The 22782-nt window shown below is 32.0% G+C and overlaps 1 protein-coding gene across 1 annotated transcript in view; it reads right to left on the bottom strand.

Annotated features, from left to right (window-relative positions):
- The window catches only part of Aladin (aladin WD repeat nucleoporin), a 46967-nt gene that overhangs the window by 8740 nt on the left and 15445 nt on the right, over positions 1 to 22782 (bottom strand). Inside the window, exons 8-14 of the mRNA XM_067269433.1 lie at positions 22527 to 22610; positions 16194 to 16308; positions 12809 to 12933; positions 8808 to 9056; positions 6714 to 6781; positions 6582 to 6645; positions 2769 to 2853 (exon numbers count right to left, since the gene is read on the bottom strand). Coding sequence (XP_067125534.1) covers positions 2769 to 2853; positions 6582 to 6645; positions 6714 to 6781; positions 8808 to 9056; positions 12809 to 12933; positions 16194 to 16308; positions 22527 to 22610 — 790 coding nt within the window. The remainder of the gene's footprint in view (positions 1 to 2768; positions 2854 to 6581; positions 6646 to 6713; positions 6782 to 8807; positions 9057 to 12808; positions 12934 to 16193; positions 16309 to 22526; positions 22611 to 22782) is intronic.

Below are 22782 nucleotides of genomic sequence, written 5' to 3'. Positions count from 1 at the left end.
GTTTTGACATCGGGCTGTGACAAAAATCACATTTCCATTATTGAAACATACACAAAGTCAAACTGCATGATTAAGAGATGAAGAACATCTAATACATACCACCTGTGATAAATTATTTGGGTCTCAATCAAATTTAAATCCAAACTTTTGCAATAACAGACTGACATCTTACCACAAACCATTTGGCCAAAGTTATATCTTTTAAAACAAGTTATATTTAATTTTTTAATATTTATTTTTGATAAATAAATTCTGAAAAGAATATATTGCCATATATACTGTATTTATTATTATAAACAACATGCTGTCTACAACTTTTTTAAGCTTGCAACTGCACCATTTATTAGAACACTTACTATTAGGGGGCAATTATTACTTCTATTCTTTGGGAATTAGGTGCAACTATTAATGTAATAAATCCAGTAACTTCATTATTATTCAAGAAACAATATGACTCTCAATATAATTACACTTTATTATAAGGGCACTAAAGAGGGTCTTTTCAATCAAGCTCATTACAAGTTCAGCAAGGCCCACAATGGGATAGGCAGGTACTGAACCCAACACATCTAGGACAGATCACTTCCAAAAAACTTTTGAGGTTTTCCATCCTATCCAGATTTGTTTCTGTAGTAGTAAGCTGACATTTTAACACTCAGCTATCTGATCAAACTGAGAATCATACAGAATCAGTTCACTTTTTATTTGCAAAAGTTTTAACAGCAAAACAAAGAAAGGAAGCTCAGAGGTGAGCTGGTTAGATAAGAAAGGAGAGGAACACAGTGTGTGAAAAAGCACTAATTGGTTTAGTTTACAACAAATCAAGGAAGAGAAAAAAACCATAGTTCCCAAGTAAGGAAAGGACAAAAATTCCTGACAAATAAGTTCTATATCAAAACAGACAGCTAAGCAATTGGAAACACAGCAAGTATACACATTAACAAAAATGACAAAACAATACAAAATCAAAACTACAGTAAAAAATATATAAAAATTATTATATAATAAATTTTTATAAGTTAGTTCAAATTCTATTTGTTCATGAAATCCAAGAAAAAAAAATTATGACTAGCAAACCATATTTGTTACTGTTATACATTTTTACTCAAATATTACAGTTTACTACACTGGCGGAAATTGAAAGTGTTACACCCACCCAGTAATGTCGAAGACATATGAAATTGGGGCAAAAGACTCTCTTTTTAAAGGCTATTGAATGATCAAAAATTAAATGAAGTACATACAGTGGTATGGACATTATGGAGACATTTGTTATGCAAAATTGCTATAGTGTTTAGTTTATAAAGTTGTGAACTGTGTTATGGAACATGACTTTTTTTGGTCCACAGGTTGTTGGTGACCAGTTATGCCATATCGACGAGTGAGAACTCCGTACACCCAAATGTCTGACTTTGAAAGAGGTTGGATAATCGGCATGTCGGAAATGGAGCATCATATCGTGAAATCGCCCGAAGGACTGGCCACAGTGCAATGTCAGTACAAAAAGTGGTCACAAGGTGGATGCAGGAAAAGTCCAGTACTTGTAGATCTGGCACAGGTCCACGCAGAAGGACGACGTCATGTGAAGACCGCCATATTGTGCGGATGGCAGTTGCTGACAGATGGGCGACGGCAGTACAGATCCGAGCAGTAGTTACTGCCAGAGTCACCCCACAAACAATTGTAAACTGATTGCTTGATGCTGAGCTGAGATCTCGGTCCCCCATGCAATGTGTTCCCTTAACCAGATTTCATCGCCAACAACGGCTGATGAAATTGGACACATGAATGGCATAGTTGTGTTTAGTGATGAATCCCGATTCTGTTTAGGCCAACGTGATAGTCGGCGACATGTCCGCCGGCATGCTGGAGAAAGAGCCCACCCTGCTGTGATTTCAGAGTGCCACTCAGGTCCAACTCCTGGTGTCATGGTTTGGGGGGCAATCAGTTACGACAGCAGGACCAAGTTGGTGGTTGTTGAAGGCACAATGACCGCCTGCCAGTATGTGGACAGGGTGATCCATCCAGTAGTCATACCTTTCATGAACACCATCCAAAACGGTATCTTCCAACAAGATAATGCCCGTCCTCATGCTGCTGCCATCACAAGACAGGCCTTGCAAAGTGTCACAATCATGGATTGGCCCGCCCGGTCTCCAGACTTATCCCCTATAGAGCATGTATGGGATGCCATGGGTAGACGGATTACATCTCATAGCCATCCAGCGCGCACTGTACAACAACTGACTGCACAAGTTGTGCAGGCATGGAGAGATATACCCCAACAAGACATTCAAGCACTTATTGATTCAATGCCTGCAAGGATCCAAGAGTGTATCCATGCTCAAGGTGGGCATACCACTTACTGAAACATGTAACAAACAGCAATAAAACTTTGCGTAATTCATTTCATTTTGTGTTCATTTCTCCTGGGTATGCCCCTGTACATGTTTACCAAGTTTCGCGAATTTCCACCAATTCCATCTGGGTGTAAGTAACACTTTCAATTTCCACCAGTGTATATTCATCAATTAATATTTACAAACATTAATGAGAATACAAGTTTAGAAAAATTCAACTATAAAAATATTTATATTAAGAAGAAACTTTTCTGTTCCATATAATTTTTAATATGTAAATATGTAACTTTAAGATTTAAAAAGTGTATGCTGTAATTTAAATTAGAAATAATTGTATTTAATAAGCTAAATAAAAGATTTCATTACTGATTATTCTATAAAATAAATTTAAATAACTCTAATACATACAACTGTTAAGAGAGCACCTTGATGAAAATGATCATGGAAAGTCATTAATTGCACAGATTCAGTTGGCAAACCACGTACAAAACCACTAAAAAAATTTTTTCAAGTAATTTATTAATACTTTTAATAATAAAATTTATTATTTAATAAATTTAATTTATTAATATGTTAGAAAGTAACAATTTAAGAAAAACAGAACACAACTATTTAGAATAAATTCTAACATAAGCATGTCCAATAACTTTAAAAATCAGCACACACCTTAATAACTTCAAAAATCCTTAATTAAATTCTAACCAATGTTTCCAGCCCTTTTTAAAGGCTATCATCAGGTTGTTACTTATGGAATGATCTTTACAGAATTAACAACACAACTGTTATCAGTGTTACAGAAAAAATTAATTTAAATGAGTACTTTCAACAGTATATAAAAGTAACTTTCCTCTTCAGGCAGCAGAATTCACACAAAGAACAAAATTCTGTTTTGAAAATTAAAACATTAACAGTAAACATAAAGAACATTTTTCAAAGTTATTCCTTGCCCACAAGCATGGAATGTAATTGAAACACATAAAATTACAAAATTTTGAAAGACTAGGATACACAATGAAATAAATCCAATAAAATTATGCTGAACCAAAGAAATATAAAAGTAAATTAAAACATATAAGTGCCATTAATGAAATGAGTTGCTTTTTATCACAAAATATACAAGATAAAATTTTAGAAGCTTAAATAGTGCTGTCCACAACTCTGGGTGTCAAGCTTAGGGAGTTACAGAGTGATATTGATGCAATAAAAAGAGATTCCCAGATAAATAGTATTCTTCAATCCCCACATCTTAGAAACAAAGTTTGCAACCAAAGTGGATCAAAACTTACCCACTATTACTTTTTAGCCAACTCTGTTGTCTATTAATCACCACATCCTCATAATGCTTTGCAAGATGAAGGCAAATCAGTCTGGTAGTCTTCCCAATAGACAGAAGCTTCGACCCAGTTAGTGAATTTTGTAAGGGAACAGCATAAACCCCAGGTTTTTCAAGAACTGTGACACTGTCTCTATCATTGCAAAGATTCCTGCACAATGTGGGCTGGGTGCTAGTGGCAATATATTATATAATCATGTTTTTTTTGAAACTCAGCCCCAGAATAAGAGTGGATCCAGATACAGAAAGCAATATCACAAAACCCAATTCCTTCTTAAGATATAACATGGATTATGGAGACAATATGCCTTTGACACTGTTGAGCAAGATGGATAAACTTGGCTGGGGAATATCCAGCCCTGCAGACTACTAATTTAATGAGGGAAAACTCCTTGTCCACAAACAACTAGGTGAAAGAGTGTATAAAAAAGCCCTGAATATGAGTGCCATAATGACTGAATTTTACTGGAAAGATTGGAAAGCTGTAGAAGGAATGATATAAGGCAGTTATTAAATTTACAAAATACAGAAAAAAGCCCACTGGAGATCAGTGTACAGGCAGATTAAAATAAAAGCAATCCTTGCATCCTTCTCCCCCTCAGTAAATGCAATAGTTGGGAAAATGGCAGACAATGATTGAATAAAGCTTAGCAACTCTTCATCAGAAACATCCAATGCCAGAAGTACTTCATCAACATACCACAAATAGAGAAGATACTGATTGTATGGTAAATGAGAATGTAAGACTTCTAAACTCTATGATCATCATGACTAATTCAGCTAACATAACTGAGAGAGGTAAGCCCATGGGCACTCCCTGCTTTCGTAAATAAATGTTACCATTAAAACAAAAATAATTCACACCAGTCAATCATAGATTATGTGTTGCCAGTTTGGGCATCTGCCTCACACTCTCTTTTAATTAAACTCAACAATGAAAATGGTAAGATTTTCATTCTTCTTAACAAGCTATTGCATTTACCATTTACTAACTCTCCTAAAGACACACAGTTCTGTTTAGGCTTACCTGATTGTTTTAAATGTGTGAAAAGCCGGGGATTGATTTACTGATTTACACCCCTCTTTGCTTGGCAACAGTCTGGCAAAGACCGCTCAAGTGTCACTGGATAGCTGTTTTGAATAGGAGGGCTATAAATCAAGTGGGGAAGTTGCAGATAAGTCTAAAGGGTGTCTGTTACTCCGAGAAAGACAGGTTGACATGTTAACTAAATAATAAGTTTAATATATATCTAAAACCTAGATTACAATATATAACTACCTGCTAAGTGTAAACACGGCTCTTGCGAGGTTTGAGGGAAACTGTTCCCACTCTATCTACTTCTAATTGAGAGAGAGAGAGTTTACACATATAATCCCAACATATGGTAACTTGTATCATTCCAACTTGACATTTCTAGATCCGGTTATAAAAAGTTGTTGGGTCATTCGTAGATCAGGTTTGAGGATTCGATGTCAACAATCAGGAGAAAGACCCTCTGGGAGGCGAATATCCGGGGAGCCAAGGACACAGTCTGGGAGTCACTTGCACTAGTCAAAGATACTCCTTAGGTACTGATTGCCTCAAACATCAGTAGCTCAGCCATTATATCTCCATCAGGGGTGGCAATTTGATCAGGTGACCATTTGTTTGTAGTGATGACACACTGAATGTTATCGACAGGATGGGCTAGGATGATAAGAAGTAATTAGTCTACCTCAGGCAGATAGTTTACTCTTTCCTTTGATTGTTTGTAAATTCTCCCCATGAACTTGTTTAAACGTCAACCCTCTCAGGTTAATAATCAGTTGTTATACCATTATTTCAAACTTTCTCACATCGATGAGAGGGGGGAAGGGACTCATTGCGTCAAAGGTCCCCTTCAACACAAATTTTTGTTAAAATTTTACAAAAAAACATGCGACAGGATCTCACAAATGCATCAAACTATTTTGACTATATTTTTAATTATAAATATTTTAAGAGTCTACTTTCTCCCCATCATATATCTTCCGTCAACACACATCAGCTTTCATGTATTTATAATTCCTTCTGTCACCTTATTGTTACAATAAAATAGTTTTTTTTTTTTTTTTTCCATTATCACAATTCTGCTAAAGCAACAGAAGATAAACTATATCTCAATTTTACTAGCTTTAAATCACACTGTAAAAAAATTTTATACTTTCGGGGATAATTTTGTATTTTTATATGATTTATTTATTTTTATCATTTGTATATCATTTTTTATGCTTGTTGTATTTTAGTGAGGATTGTTATACATTTGTTATATGGGGATGGCCATTATTGTCACAAGGAAGTGCTTGTAATTTTGTTGAATAAATAATAATTGGTATGGAACAATCATTCTCAATCAGCAGGGCATTTTCAAGCTTAACTGCTTCAAATTGTGGCACTGAAGAATGCAAAAAAACCACATCAATTTTGAAAAAAGCAGCATGTTTTCAAAACAGTATGCTATTCACAAGTGTAGTTGCCTTGTACCTCCAGCCTCCCTTCTCACTGGTCCAAAATTGTTTAACTATAAAATGTGATTTTTCAAGCACAGTTTAGTATACAATGTCCAGAAGCTATCCAATGCACTCAAAATTTAAATAAATCTACAAACAATTAAAATATGAAAAATCTACAAATAATATAATCAGTTCTCAATAAGGTGAACTAGTTTCAGTAATATCTGCTAATGATAGTAGGGAAAAAATTTCATCAGATTTATTCATATCATCAAGTTTATTTAAATGAATTTTGAATTTAAATTTTAAAAATTTATAAAATTCTTTTTTTAAAAAATGCTTGTTTGAAACTATGAATACAATTTACATGTAACTGTCTTAAATAATAATAAAAATAAGTTTTCCATTGTACTTACAGTGGATGAATTTCCAATATCGGCTTAACCTTTGTTCTGAATATTGCAATCAGTTCAGAATTATCTGAAATGTATAATTAATGAAGAAAAATTGGCATATTATATAAAGTATATTTAATATACAGTATTTACCTTTGAAAGAAACAGCTAGTCTTTCACCTGTCTTGTCCCATATCATATTTTGAATGCGACCTCCAATCCTATTACAAAAAAATTGTAAACAAATATTGGAAGTTGGAATAATTAAAAATGTTTTAATATAATTTTAACAATCAAAATTAGTTTGGCATATACAAGTATATATATACATATATACATTATATATGTATATGTATATATACATATACATGTGTATATGTTATGGACAAAGTGATTAATATGAGCATTATGAATAATGACCAACAAAATCGGGCATTGTAATAAATTTCAGTAATTTATTGAAATGACCAGTCATTATGAATACTGCTATCATCTAGTCGGGCAAAGTGATCATAATATATTAAGGAGTGATCATCTGACATACGCTAGCTAGTCAGCACTCGAATCTGAGTTGCATGTGCGTATTGCATTTAGTACCAAATTTGGCGGTGGTCGCAACTGTTTGTGCTCTCGATGGATTCCTCCCGGAGGGGAGCTGCCAGCCTGCTGCTGATTGTTTAACATCACTAGTTATTTATTCACAGTAGTTCTTGAACACACGTATCAATATCTAGTATGTATCTAGTGACATTAAACAATTGGTGGCTCCCCTCCGGAGGAATCTGTCAGGAGCACAAATAGTCGCAACCACCACCATGATGGTAAACATAGGTAAAATTTTACCATTTAATTAATATAGTTAATCATACTTAGTTTTAAAAGATTACACGTTCTTTTTAAAATACTTTGAAATAATTCACAAAAAATAAACATTTCTAAATGAAATAAGTGGAGTTTTTTTAATCAAATTAAAATGTCGCACAATTTAAAATTTGGTACTAAACGCGATACGCACACGCAACTCAGAGTGCCAATTGGCTAGTGTATGTTGGATGATCACTCCTCAATGTATTATTATCACTTTGCCCGACTAGGTGATAGCGGTATTCATAATGACCGGTCAATTTAATAAATTAATCAATATTTATCACACTGCGCACCCTTTTTGATCATTATTCATAATGACCGGGCATTATGAAAAATGCCCAATTAATCACTTTGTCCATAACATATATATACATATACATTCTTAGATATTATCTAAGAATGTTGTAATGTACATTAAAACATTGGAAAACCATCCAAGTTTCATTTACCCATTACAATTTCTCAAAACATACACTTTGTGTCATACAGCACACATCCAACCAATACTCAAATTCCTCTTGTCTTCTACAGCGTATCTGTTGTTACTCCTCCCATAGCAGCCATATTCTACAGCTCCTGCAGATTATTCATGTTACAAAATGATAAATGATTCTCACTTTGCAAACTGCAGGACACAAAATATCTTCCCTGCTGAGGAATCACCATTTTGTTTACAATGCTTCCTAGAGGCAGTAAACAAAAAGATGTTTAAATGCTGATGGGAGATAAGACTTGGACAGTTACACTATCAATTGGTGTACATTTTTGGGGTACAGTAAAGTTTTAATAAAAGTAAAGTTTTACATAGAACATTACAGTTTCACCTATAGCAAATGCTGGAATTGTCCTCAAAATCTAAAATTGGGAATTCTGGAGAGAGACCTAGCAGGGCAGATTCTATGGGAGATTATGCAATTGGCAAAGAAGTCTTCCAAAACCTGTAGCCCAAAAACAGAATGTCTGATTTCTCACTGCAAAGTAACTTTTTGGACACTCTTGTAATTAAATTTATTTTGTTTTAATAAATTGATACAATATTTTCATATATATCAGGGATATGACCAAAAATTTTTGTGTGTGGGTAACCAATATGGCTGATGGGATTTAGCCTAGTATTTGAGTCTAATGTGCCTGTTTTCTGTTTCAGCCAGTGGTCAATTGCTTGAGACTTATTTAATGCTGTTTACTTTTAAATAAATCTCAAGCAGTAAGAGTGGCAGTGGAGAATGACAGTGAGCAAGAAATGGAAGAGCATTAGTGAAAAAACACTGCCTCTTGTGGCTACATTCCCAATATATACAAATACATAAAATGTAAAAATAATTTTATTTAAAAATATCTCTTATTAAAATATAAAAATCAAACAAAAAATTAAATTACCTGATTTCATCATTACCAGTATTAACTAAAATTTGTGTTAAATCAATGACAGGAATGGCAGATTTTGAACTTAAATCATCATATTTTTCAAGTGATTTTGATGAAGGAAAATTCAAAAAATATATTACTGGTTCATCTAGGGTAGCAAATAATAAAATACTTCCATCTGGACTCCAACAAGCTGCTTTACAGTGCCCAACCAAATTAGTCCATTTCTCACAAGTCCAGTTCTGTGCTGTTTCCCAAACTCTAATAATAAACCAAAATACAAAATATTTCACAAAATTAAAAAAATATGTACAGTACCTAGATAAATATATTTTTAAACATATAAATGGATGATAAAACTTTTAATTCAAAGCATTTACAGATACATTTGGTAAAAATATGTGATGTTTTGATAAATGGTATGATGTTTTATTTATATTAAACAAAATTTTTCAATGTACAAAAATGTAAATTTATAAATAATGAATATATATCTTTATATGCATGCATATAATATATATGTTTATATAAAGAAATATGTAGATAATTTATATATATGTAATCTACATGTATACAGGGTGTCTCCTAAACAGCAACCCAGACTGATGGCTCAGAAAGAACTCATGTAAATGTTGCTTGCTTTCCTATGTTATCAAGCATGAGCTATTCATTGATTTGAGATAGCAAGAAATTTACTCATTGCATCAGTGAATTTCTTGCTACCCCCCCAAAAAAAAGGGACTAAAATTATCTCAGCTCCTATTGTATAGATAGAATTATAGTTCCAATTGTAAAGTTGTAGAGCAGACTCAAAATGAGTACATTCCACATTCTGTTCAATTAAAAAGGGATAAAGATGATAAAGATGGTTGCCATATGTGCTTGAAAATTTGAGGGATTATGTAAGTTTGGCTTCCTTGTAATGCTGAGCTGTTTTGTAAATGTTTGCTTCTCAAGCTTTAAGTAGTTTGTAAATAAATACAGCCCTCAGTGAAGAAAACATTTTGATTTTATTAAAGATCTCACAGGACAAAAAGAAGGCTAAAATTTGGAACTTAGCATTTTATTGCACTAAGTAAAACAAACAAACAAAAGAATAAAACAATTTTTCCAAATCTCAAACATACATTTAAACAAAAAGTTACTTTGTTTATTTAAAAAACATTTTTAAAAAATTAATAAAAACTTAAAATAAATAAAAACAAATAAAATTTAATTAAAACTTCTGTTATAAAACATAAGACTAATGAGACCTCATGTCTTTTTTCTTCCAATATCCATATTAAATCAGAAACCGAGATTTTTCAAAAAAACACAGCTATTTTATTCTTTTCAATTATAAACAGCAAAGCATTTTGGATTAAATTTTCTTAATCTGTCCTCAGACTTCCAACACACCAGTCATGCAACTTATTTTTCCCTGGAAAATAAGTTGCATGACTGGTATGTTAGAAGAAAAATGATGCAAGGTCTCACTAGTCTTATGTTTTATAACTGAATTTTTAAAAAGTCACTTTATCACATTGTGATAACACATTCTTTATATAGTGATGTGTTTTCAAAGTATATTGATCCATCACCTGATAATGATAACACAATGACTCTACAGAAAAGTTAAGTTTAAGACACTTATGAGTTTATTTTTAAATATTTATACAAAATATTCACAATATAGGAGTACTCTCTACAGCAGTGCATTCTTCTTTGGAAGAGAGCTGCAAAGGAATTTCATAGGCTTTCTGGTGGCCTCCACACATTTTTTCTTACGTGTATTAGTGGTTATGAAGTTGCAGACTTTAAGCCTGCAACTTCATAACCACTAATACACATAAGAAAAAAATGTCCATAACCACTAAAATAAATGCTAATGATAAACAAACTAGTAATATGGCTTAGTCTTATCTTTTCCTACTCAAGTTTACTTTGAATGTTCTAAGTGACAAATATCAGCATAATAAAGGTTTCATAATGTAAAAGACAGAAACAAGAAAATAAAATAAAATTATGTAGCCAAAGTTCCAGGGTTGCATATTAGGATCTTGTGGCTGCAGGTTTCTCATGACTACTTTATACAAGCAGACAGGACTGTTCCTTCTTAGGAGAGCTCATAAAGAAAATGCATGTCTGAGAGGTAAGAGGAATTGGTGTTGACTAACTGCAGGGATGATAACTTTTGGAGAATGCCATCAATCTGTTTCTTGACTAGAATGTGCCAAAAATACCTGTTGTCACTTTCCAATAACAGATGACTAATATTCAAGAACTGTTTCCACCTGCTCTAACGTTCAATGAAGTGTCAGCCTTCTTTCTAATCCCTATCAAGCTCAATGCTCTTGTACCATACCTCCAATGATACTAATAACCTCCATCAACAACCTTTCACTTTTAGAATTATTTTTTCATGAATCCATAATGTTTGTCTTACTCTTTCTTCCTTTCTTGGATTTTGTTTTTCACAGCCCAGAATTTCCTTATTCAGCATTGGACTGGCAACAAACTTTGGCTTGGAAATATACACCAAATATAGGCCTTTACATACACATATAATGTACAGTACATGTATATGTGTCCAAAACACTATTTAAATTAAGCATATAAGCACTGTTTTGATGTGCATTTAGTTTTGATGTGTTACAGTGCACATTTAAACAAGGCAATTCTGTTACAATGAAAACAGCAAATATAATAGACAATTTAATATGAACAAATATTTTTTCAAAAATATACAAACACTTAAGAAATTAAATTACAAGATTGGAAATTAGTAACAAACAGCAGAAAGTTAATAACAATATAATGTAAAAGTATATTTGTTGATGTAGATCAGTGCTTCTCAAACTTTTTGGATTACCACCCCCTTGCTTGTGACTGTTAGTAGTAACGTCCCCTGCTCCGTGTACACAAGAAACGTTAGAGCATGTACACAGGGGACACAGGGGTAAAATTTATATTGTGTACACTGTAGTAACTAATCAATTCTTCATATGTGTTTCGACTATAAAAAAAAAATTTTTCCCAACCTTCTATAACAAATGGTTTTCAAGAAAAACGTGATACAGGTGAGCTAAAATACCATATATTAAATTAAACCTGTATATAAAATTTAAATAGCAAGCAAGATCTAATTTCATCTTATATACAATACTGTATTTAAATCTTACATGTTTATCATTTCATATGATATACAATCAAACCTGTTTTTGTGCAGTCTCTTTCTGTGCAATTTTTATTTGTGCGATTTGTTTTGTGCGATTTTTTTTTTGTGCAGTATATGAAAATTTCAATCAAATTGGAACATAATTGACTTCTGTAAAATTTTTAAAAACTCTATTGGTTGTTTTCTATGACATCAGCAGGTTTTTTCATTTTTTATTCAGTAAAATTTTTTTCTCATACGTTTATTTCGGTCCCCTCTTATTTTAATAGCATAAAAACCATAAATATTATGTTATATTTGAACAGATGCGGTAAGTTAGCTCCCCTCCAGCTTTAGACTGCAGGTGTGAAATTTCATGCTTTGTTAAATGAAATAACACTTCCTGCAGCTATATTTATCAAATAAAATCATTATTTAACGATTATTTTTAACTTTTTAATGTTAGATTCGTATTTAAGTGGAAATAATTTATTAATATAAAAATTAAAATTCTTAGAGGATTTTTTTCCCCATTAGGTGTTGCAGAAAAAGGCCCAAGGAGTTAAAAAAGCAATTCCTAGTTATTTCGTACAGGTTTCGAGTTATTTTCTACGTGAGACTTTTTTTATGCGATCCCTATTCACCGCATAAAAAAAAATATTTTTTTAATTGTGTTGCGAAAACTATTTTTTATAGCCACTCGTGAAGTTTTGCATGATTTTTTTTAATGCATTTTCTTTTATATGGTCCCTATCCCCCGCATAAAAACAGGTTTGACTGTAATCACTGACAAAAAAGTCTTTCAAAGATATTCAGTTACAATATACCTTCTGATTAAAATGTTTAATAACAATGTAAATAAATTATTATTATTTACCTAAATAATGAAGATGGAGTTGCTGTAAACAGTCTTTTACCATCCATAGACCACTTTAAAAGCGTAACACCTCCACCACCCATTCGCTGAACAGAAGTTTTAGTTTCCATGGCTACATTCCATACCTATTATCATAAATATTTTTAATAAAACATAAATTTACATTCAAAAAATTTTTCATCATAATTTTATCATGATGAAAAAATTTATATCATGAATTAATGCATCTTACTAATATGACCATTCCTTGCACAGAAGAGTGTCAGAATAGTGAGTGCACCAGACTACTAAGTGTTTATAGGCTTAAAGTCTGCCTAGAAAAGCAATGAACAATGTGACCTGTCACCCTTCAATACTGATTCTTTATTAAGGCATTTGAGAAAAATAATATGGTACATCAACATGCAATATTATAGACAGAAATGAAACCAGACTAAACAGAGAAACAGGATGCTTGACGTGACTAACACTTTCATGGAAACAAAGTGCATAGGTGATTACACTGGAATATGCTGGATTATTGAGAGGCCGAATTATTAAGAATTGGATTAGCAAGAGTATACTGCATATATAAAAAGAGACCAACTGAGAAAATGGCAATCAGTAGTGCAGAATCACGTCATGATTGGTGGGCAGGGGTGAAAGGGGGAACAATGTCTCCATCCACCACTGCTTTTGATATGATGCCATCACTAACTTTAAGATATTCATAAACTATCTTTATTCTAAAATAAGTTCTAGTATTTTCAAATTATCAAACAAATTAAAAAATTATAATGTTGCTAGGAAACTTTGCTCACTCATCCAAAGGATTCACTCACTTATCAAAAAATTTTGTGATGATTCATCAATTCCTCATGCTGCTATTTCTTTATTTTTCTTTTGTGACAAAAAAATGTGTTCTGATAATTTTAAATATTATATACAGTAGACCCTCCTATAACACGGGTTCATATAACACGGTTTCCTATAACACGGCGAAAAAATTGCAATCGGGTTCGTATAACACGCTAAAAGAGACTCATATAACATGGTAAAACGTCATCACCGACTCGTGTCGAGACAGGATTGGTCGATTCTGGACCAATAATGGACAAGCAGCCGAACTACTTGCTGCTGTCCAGCGCAGGCGTATATATGGAGAGTTTAGGCGGGAAAGTATTGATAAATTTTTATACAGTTCTTGTGAAAAAAAACATTTACAGTATTATTCAAATGGCCATAAAAATTATATTTCTATTAATGATGTCTCCAAAGTTCAGCGAATTCTTCGCAGAAAGAATAACTTATCAGGAAACGCATCCGCCATTCGATGAGTCGCTCCACGACGAAAACAAGCTTAGGCAATGGCATCGTCGAACAGTGCACACTCGGTAAGTAATCCAACAATTTTTTGTTTATAGCATAATTTATATGGATTATTCCCAAAAAAATTATTCGTGATTTGGAAATGTTGAGTCAAATTATTCTAAAATCGATTATTTTTATGGAAGAAAACCTTTCAAACAGCCATAGCCCCTAAACTGCACACATGCCGGGCTGTGATTGGCTCATATATTTAAGGGACTCGTACAACACGGATTCATATAACACAGAACATATCTACCATGTTATAGGGGGGGTCTACTGTATATATATAGAACAGATAAATTTTATAAATTTAATTCTGTATGTGTGCTTGTTGTCACCTATTTTGCATTATATCTCAGCAGGACTGGATGAATCTAAACTTTTGAAATTTGGCAGGGTTATTTCTATATATGGATCATTGTAAATTTTTGTTCTTAGAATTAAGTAAAAACCCATAGCCACAATTCTTTAATTATTATTAGACAACCAGTGTATTGCTAAATAGCAAATTAGCCTAATGGATTAATGTCAGCAATGAAATGGTAGATAATATATATAAATACTAAGCAGTTGTTATTGGTGTTGAAGTTAGCAAAAAAAGAATGCAAACTTTCCAGCCCTAGTAGAAACACACTGTATAATCTCAGTAATTTAACAGAATGGGACCAGTGTCAGATTATGGAGAATGCTGGATTATTGAAAGTAAGGTGAATTCAATGGTTTAATTTTTCAGAAAGAAAAATATTTGTTTATTTATATAATATTACTACACTGTATTAATAGAAAACATATAGAGAATAGCAAGAAAATATGAAAGGAAAACAATATTTTACTGTATTTTAGAGTTTTCAAATTAATCGTCAATCATTTCTGTCATTTGTCATTCAACTTTATTACCATCACTGGTAATCAATGTTGCCAAGTTGGTGGATTCCCACTAAATTTAAGGAGAAATTGAAGCAATCATGAGAAATTTTAGTGAAAAGTACAGTATTTTTGGTGGAAAATATTGAATAATTGATTTTTATATTGATACAGTGTTATGTTATAAGATACTTCACCTTTTGCAAGCAGGCTAAGACAAGTTAACAATCTTTAACATCATGCACAAGCTCAAGTGTTCAAGCTCAGGCTCAATATCATGCCACATTTAATGAGAAAATGTTTAACTTTATTGAAAACTGGAGTTTGAACTGGTGGAAAGCTTGTCTGTGACTTGGCAACAGTGCTGCTAATAATCAAGAATTGACTAGTATCTACTTACTGGATGTGTTGAACTAGCAAATGGTTGGATTAATGATTATTACACTGTACATATATTTTGCTAATATAAAATTTTATAATTTAAATTAAAAGCAGAAATAATTATATATTTATATAACTTTTTAAAAAACATTTTGGAAATAATTGAAGAATGAATAGTATGTAGTAAGAATAGTATGCAGTTACAAAGTTGGAATCACTTAACATTGTGAAACACAAATTTTGCAGACACTTTAAAAGTGATTCACCATGTAGACAAGTGTTCTTTGGTGATATCAACAGTTCCAGGAGAACACAAAACAATTCAGAGTTTGCACCCCACAAAATCCCATCTCTGTTGTGGAATTACCATTTTCATTTACCGCATCTCTTAGAGGTAGTAGACAACAAGACATTTGAATGCAGATGGGAGATGAAATTGGACAGTTACTCTATTGATTGCTGTATATCACATACTTCTTGAGTAATAATTAACATAATTACAGTAATTTAAAATGGTAGCAATCACTTTAGAAAACCCTGTATTTTCTATATATAACATATTTTCTCTATAATTAATGTGTTCCTCACAGTTAGTAAAAATCATTATTTTGGTTACTCTAATTATACTTCAACAGAGTATAACTTTTTGCAGTGTTGGAACTATTATGTAACAGAAAGCATTGCTACTTAATTCCATCTTCTAGTAGATGCTATTTCTATCATTTAACAATATAATATTTAATAGAATTTAAAAAATTAAGGGTAGATATATTTGAATATTTTTTCATACATGCAGTTTGCTATCAGCAGCGGACGACGAGACAAGAAAAGAACCATCAGGATGCCAAGATACACAGGTTACCGGACCCTTTTGTTTTAGAAATGTAACACAGCTAGATGATGGCCTTTATGAAAATAAAAGAAATAGATATTAAATCAATAATTTTCTTGATAAAATTCAAACTATAATAGTACATAAAATAGTAGAAAATTATAAAAGTTAAAATATAAGAAAATAAAGACTTTTATTTGCCTATACTTAATTAAAAAAGCACCGATGATTAGAAAAATTTCTCTCTAATGTTGGCAGAATTGCTGTTTATTAACAGTTTAATAATTAAATAATTTACACTAATGACTTCAAATTAGGAACACATTTTTCTGAGTTGATATATAAAATTGTTTAGTTCTGTTCTTGCATTTATATCTTAAAAGTTTTATATAGAAAATGGATTTTACTATATAACTAATTGTATAAAGTTAATACTACATACTGTCTGAAAAATTACTGTACTGTACAATGAAAAATTTGTAATGACATTAATGTTACATGTATGAAATTGAATAATAGACCCAGAAACCCATAAGTTGTATGACCTGAGTTTCCACTTTGTAACAGACGTCATTACTGCCTGTTCTCAAACATTCCAGTTTTTGGAAGATTTCTTAGCTGATCACATAATCTCTAGTGGAGTCCAGCCTTCTAGGTCTCTGGACCTCATTCCTTTGGATTTTGGGATCATTGGGATACATTTCCAGCATTTTGCTGTAGGAAAAACAGCAATATTGTATATAAAACTCATATTTTATTAAAACTTTACTTAAACCTTTTCCATTGCACAGTAATTTTTTGGACACCCTGTAGCAGTATATCTACTGTAATAACTTGACTTATACTGCAATCAGATACTGATCAAAAAGTGAGAAGTATCGAATCAAAGTTAATTAATAATACAATATTTACTATGATCTTAAAAAAGTTGTAAGAAAATTTACTATATTTGATTAAAAATTTTATTTTTAATAAAATTTTAAATCAAAGCATGAAGATGCAGTTTCCACTGAAAAACCTTCTTAAAATCTTTATGAAAATCCTTCACATTCTGAAAACTATTTAATTTGATAATATTTAGAAATTCTTATCATATGCCTTCTTAGTATTTATAATTTATTTATATATTTAAACTATAATAAAGATACATTATAAATTGCATAACATATGAATAGCAGCATTTGCCTATTCATTCAGCCACTATCATTCATTCAATGGTTATTTAAGCCTCTTGGGCCATTAACTGCCATGACAATCTCCTTCCATTTTTCCATCTTGTGCTTCTTGCATCCACCCAGGCAATACACCCATTCTTTGTAGATCCCTTTCCAATCCATCTTTCAATTGCACTGAAGGGCGTCCAACAGATCGTTTACCAAGGCTCCCAGGTCAGCACTTTGTATACATGTCAATTCGTGTCAGTGCAGGCTACATGTCCTGCCCATCTGGTGCTTCTCTTGGCTATAGTTTGTATGATGTCATAGTCATCAACTTTGCAATGTAGTTCCTCACTGTACATCTTTCTCAAAGTTCCAGTTCTACTATCCCACACGAGTCCAAAGATCTTGAGAACTTTGTTTTCAAACATTTGCAATTTGTGTTTGGTGACTATGTACAGGCCATGTTTCACAGCTGTAGAACAGCACTGATCAGATAATAGTTTTATGCAATCTTAACTTTATCTTTCTGGAAACTTGTTTAGATTGTAGTACTTTTGGCAAGCTATAGTAAGATGCGTTAAGCCTTATGGAGCCTTGAGTAAATTTCTGCTGTAATGGAGTTGTTATAGTCCACAATGGATCCTGGATAAGTGAAGTCACTGACCCTCTTGAATGTGTACTTCCCAACCAGAAAGTTGTAAGCAACCTCACTTTGATGTCCTCTTGACAGTAGCAGATACTTTTTAATTCATTAACTTTCAGGCCCACCCTTGCTGCTTCTAAGATTAATAGTGATGCATTTTCAATTAGGTTTTTGTCAGTTGCACTTATCAGGCAAACATCATCCACATATGCCAATGCTTGATGGAGATCATTCAGTTCCACTCCTTTGTCATTTTGCTGCAATTTACAAATAACTTTTTCAAGCATTAGATTAAACAACTTGGTGGAGAGAGAGCATCTCCTTCCCTAAGTCCTGTAGTTATCAAAATGTTTTCTATAATTTCTTCTGAAAGTTTGCTTTTATTTCATTTAGTTAACAAGTATAACATTAACATTTTAATACCCATTAACTAATATTTTATTTTTAAACACTAAAACTTTCCAATAGGCAAAAACAAATCTTTTAAAATTTATTTGAAAATAAAATTTCAAAACACAAGACTAGTCATAATGAAGCTGAAAATCAGGAACATACTAAATCTTTGACAGTGTTAACCTTTCATTTGAGGCTATTCAGCATTATTTAAAAAATCAGCAATGAGTTGCATTGCTGGTAAAAAAATGCTATGACACTAGCTCAAAGTTAAAAAGTTGTCTGTGGTATCATCTGTTATGAAATGTTATTAAAACATAACTTTTATATAATTAATAATTATAAAACGACAAAAACTTAATTTTGAGAGTAGACACAAGTTATTTTAAAAAACTTGTAAATACTAACAACTAAAATTTTTGTCTGATCCCACTCAAAATAATGACACATGACCTCCTCTATCTCCACACTTCCTCAATCTTTAACCACCAAAATTTAATAGCATCAATGCCCCATATATACAAGTTATTGTGCCAAACTTTGTTTCTTAATCTTTATCCATCCTGCACACACACACACACACACACAATTTTTTCTCTCACTTTTTGACTTTTCCAGGTTCAGAGGGTCACAAAATGTCAAGATTTGCAAATGTGAAAAACCAGGGGCTATAGGGGGGGTCCCTGTATGCCACTTATTTGGCAACAGTCTGCTCACGGGGTCTGTGGATGGCTTTAACATAGGAGGGTCTTTAAATCGAATGGGAAGCATGGTGGGTAAGTTGATAGGTGTCCTTAGCTTGATTGAGACAGGTAGATAGTTTAACAAATAACAAAACAGTTTAATATATTCTAAATCTATGATATACATAAAGATGATACGGTAGGCGATTAAATGCGATTAAATATAAAATCTCACAAGGCGGCAACTAATCTAGTTCCTATGCCACGTGGGACATGCCCAATTTCTCGATTGTGGAGAGTTTACAAATATCTACTAATACCTCAAATATTAGTTGTTGGTCAATGTGACGTTCGTTCTCTTATATGGAAAATTCGTAGCCGACGAATGTCTTCCAACTGGTGTCTTCTCCTGAGACTAGATCGGGTCTGTTCGATGGAAGTCCGGGAGACTAGAGTGGCCACTGTGAAAAGTATAACTTTTCATAGTGGCCTCTCTTCTTTATGACAAATGCCCTGAACTCCCAGCATCTCGTCCTTTCATGTTATTTGTGTGGAAACCTGGTCATGTGATCATCAGTTGTTTAGAATACGAAGGTTGCTTTTGCAGGTGTGAGTTCAGTGATGACTTGCGTTGACGTAACGGAGTTGCTTACTTTGCTCTCCTTTCACGATAAGTTGTTATCATTTTGCAAGTGACTGTTAAAATTCCCATCCATTTGTTTACAGAGAATGTCATTCATCTGTATCTGATGTGATGTTTTTTCTAATGATCGCGACAGATATTATTTAAACATTTTCTAAAAAATGGATTTTAATATCCCTAAAAATCATGTATCTCACACAAAACCTCCAGAGTAAAATACAACATAATTACAATATTTTTCTGTGTTATATACAAAGTAGCTGGAAAAATAAAAGTCAGTGTTAAAATGTTCAAAAAACAACCCTTGATCTTGTTTTGTGCCTGGTCTCAGTTAGAACTATTAAGGCAACCTTTATATTTATCACTTTGAAGTATCAAACACAAATCCGTGTTAATAACAACCACTTGGCTTTTTTCCACCTTTATTTAGTTGATATGGTACACGTTTCGGGCCTTATGCCCCTCATCAGTCAACAGTTCCTCCCCCAGTATGGCACTTGTACACGGTAAGTTTGGACATTACAAACTCGAGGATAAAAGTTATAAAATTCTTTTACATTTTGTTGTTCTCTTGTACTTCTTAGTAGATGGTTAATACACAGTACATTTTCAAAGGTCGTTCGAGCACTTTTGGCTCGTTTATGTTGAGACAGAATCCAGGAAAATTTCTGTCTCAACATAAACGAGCCAAAAGTGCTCGAACGACCTTTGAAAATGTACTGTGTATTAACCATCTACTAAGAAGTACAAGAGAACAACAAAATGTAAAAGAATTTTATAACTTTTATCCTCGAGTTTGTAATGTCCAAACTTACCGTGTACAAGTGCCATACTGGGGGAGGAACTGTTGACTGATGAGGGGCATAAGGCCCGAAACGTGTACCGTATCAACTAAATAAAGGTGGAAAAAAGCCAAGTGGTTGTTATTAACACGGATTTGTGTTTGATACTTCGAAGAATAATACAACACGGTTTCACAAAAATCAACATTTATCACTTTCTTAATATGCAAATATTTTCAAGTATTGTGTTTGGGACATTTTAACACTGACTTTTTTTAGAAGCTTCAAATTAAAGGTCATTGCCATCAAAGGTTTTAGTGTGCTCCAGATTATCACCACATATTAAAGCTAGTCTTATATTTTAGCTTTATTTTCAAATAAAGTTTACAACAATTTTGTAAAGTATTTTTAATCCAATATGTTTAATCAAATATTCAGTTAAAGTTAATCATATTACATTCAATAGAAGGAATGTTAAAACTCTAATTCAGATAACTTATTTAACATACAAAAAATAAAGCTGAAACAAAGAACTTCAAATCAATATCTCTTACACTTTTCCAGTGATTGGTTTATTCAGAATATGAACAAATGTTTTTGGTTTATTTTATAAATATTGTTTAGTACCATGAAACCTAGGGTGTCCATGGTGCTAAACAAAGCTAATTTAACGACACCAGTATTGGATGATCAACATTTTAGAATTCTTGAAACATGAGAAATCTACAAAGCAACATTAAAAAATAAATACATCAATTATAAAGACTGATTCCCTTTCTAATTCTTGAAGGTCATTCTTAGAGAACCCTCAACAAGCAAGGGCCAGTTTTATACATAGAAAACATTCAAATTATTAAAATATCATAATATTAAATGTAGGACACCTTAATAATCTGTGATTGATTTTATATATTTTTATGTTATTTCATACAGGTGCATGATCCAGTGTTAAGTATGACTTTTCCCTGTGGCATGACTAGCCAACTTCATAGTAGGGTTTGATCAACTTTCAAGAGTCAAAAGCACCAATGATCTCCACATTTTTGTTTCATAAAAGCTTAATAAGCCATCCTAATAAAATTATTCTGCAAAACATAGTTGTATTTATGTATTATACAGTAATTAATGTTCCAGGTTATATCATTTTGGTAAAGACACTAAAACATAATTTAAATAATACCAAGTATTTTTCACAACAAAAAAAATCACATTTCTTTCTGTCATACAAATTATACATTCTGCTTCTCTTCAGCACAGTCATTTTGCAGTGAACTAAACTATTTTTGGTATAATAAAACATTTTTTAAAGAAACAACATACCTGGCTAGCAATGACATTGACACAAAGGACACTTCTTGCCACCCATCTCATAGAACACAGTATTACCAACCCATAGCAAATAGTTAAAAATTTCTCTGTGAAAAATATGATTTACTATTCCTATTAAAATTACAAGTGTTTTTTGCATCTTAACAAGCCATATTATCAGTGATTGACCAAAAATGATGCAGTGGTGAACCGGTCAATCACAATCAACTTGTGGGCCAGGCCTGCCTACAAGAATTTAAAATATACATATTCTTTAATTTTTAAAAAGACACAGAATTGTAGAGTTGGAATATTTCAAATTTTAAACATTAAAACATCATAAAGTGCATATAAACATTCCTTTGTATAATTTCAAAACTTTGTATGTTTCAAAAGCTAAACCTGAAACAGGTTTATAAAACAAACTGAAAACATTTGTTTGTTCATATTTTGAATAAACCTATCACTGGAAAAAAATGAAAGATATTGATTTGAAATACCTAATTTAATGAAAATATATTGCTGAAAACATGCCATATTCTAGCTTATGTACATTTTTTTTTAATATTTAAAGAAATGTATATGATATAATAATAGCAAAATATATAAATAATCAACTATTCAAAATTCATAAACATATTTAAAATAATTTCATTAAAATAAAGTAAAAATTATTTACCTTGTTACTAAAGAAGTTGGATCAATTTGCCATACTAAAACACCCATATTACAAGCAACAGCAAGAATAGAAGAATAATAAGGTCTTAAAAATTACAAAATAAAATTATTAGTTATTAAAACATATTAAAATAATCACTTACATTTTTTTTTTAAAAGAAAAAAATGATAAAATTTAAAGTGTGATCATTATTTATAAGTATTCACTTTATAAGAATTTTTGATACAATGAGCTGTTTTCTTTTATATCTCTTTGT

Source organism: Centruroides vittatus, unplaced genomic scaffold (genome assembly GCF_030686945.1).
Source record: "Centruroides vittatus isolate TY-2023 unplaced genomic scaffold, ASM3068694v2 contig_350, whole genome shotgun sequence".
Taxonomy (NCBI): domain Eukaryota; kingdom Metazoa; phylum Arthropoda; class Arachnida; order Scorpiones; family Buthidae; genus Centruroides; species Centruroides vittatus.
The sequence above is the reverse complement of the archived record's forward strand: the minus strand, read 5'-3'. Positions and strand labels throughout refer to the sequence as shown.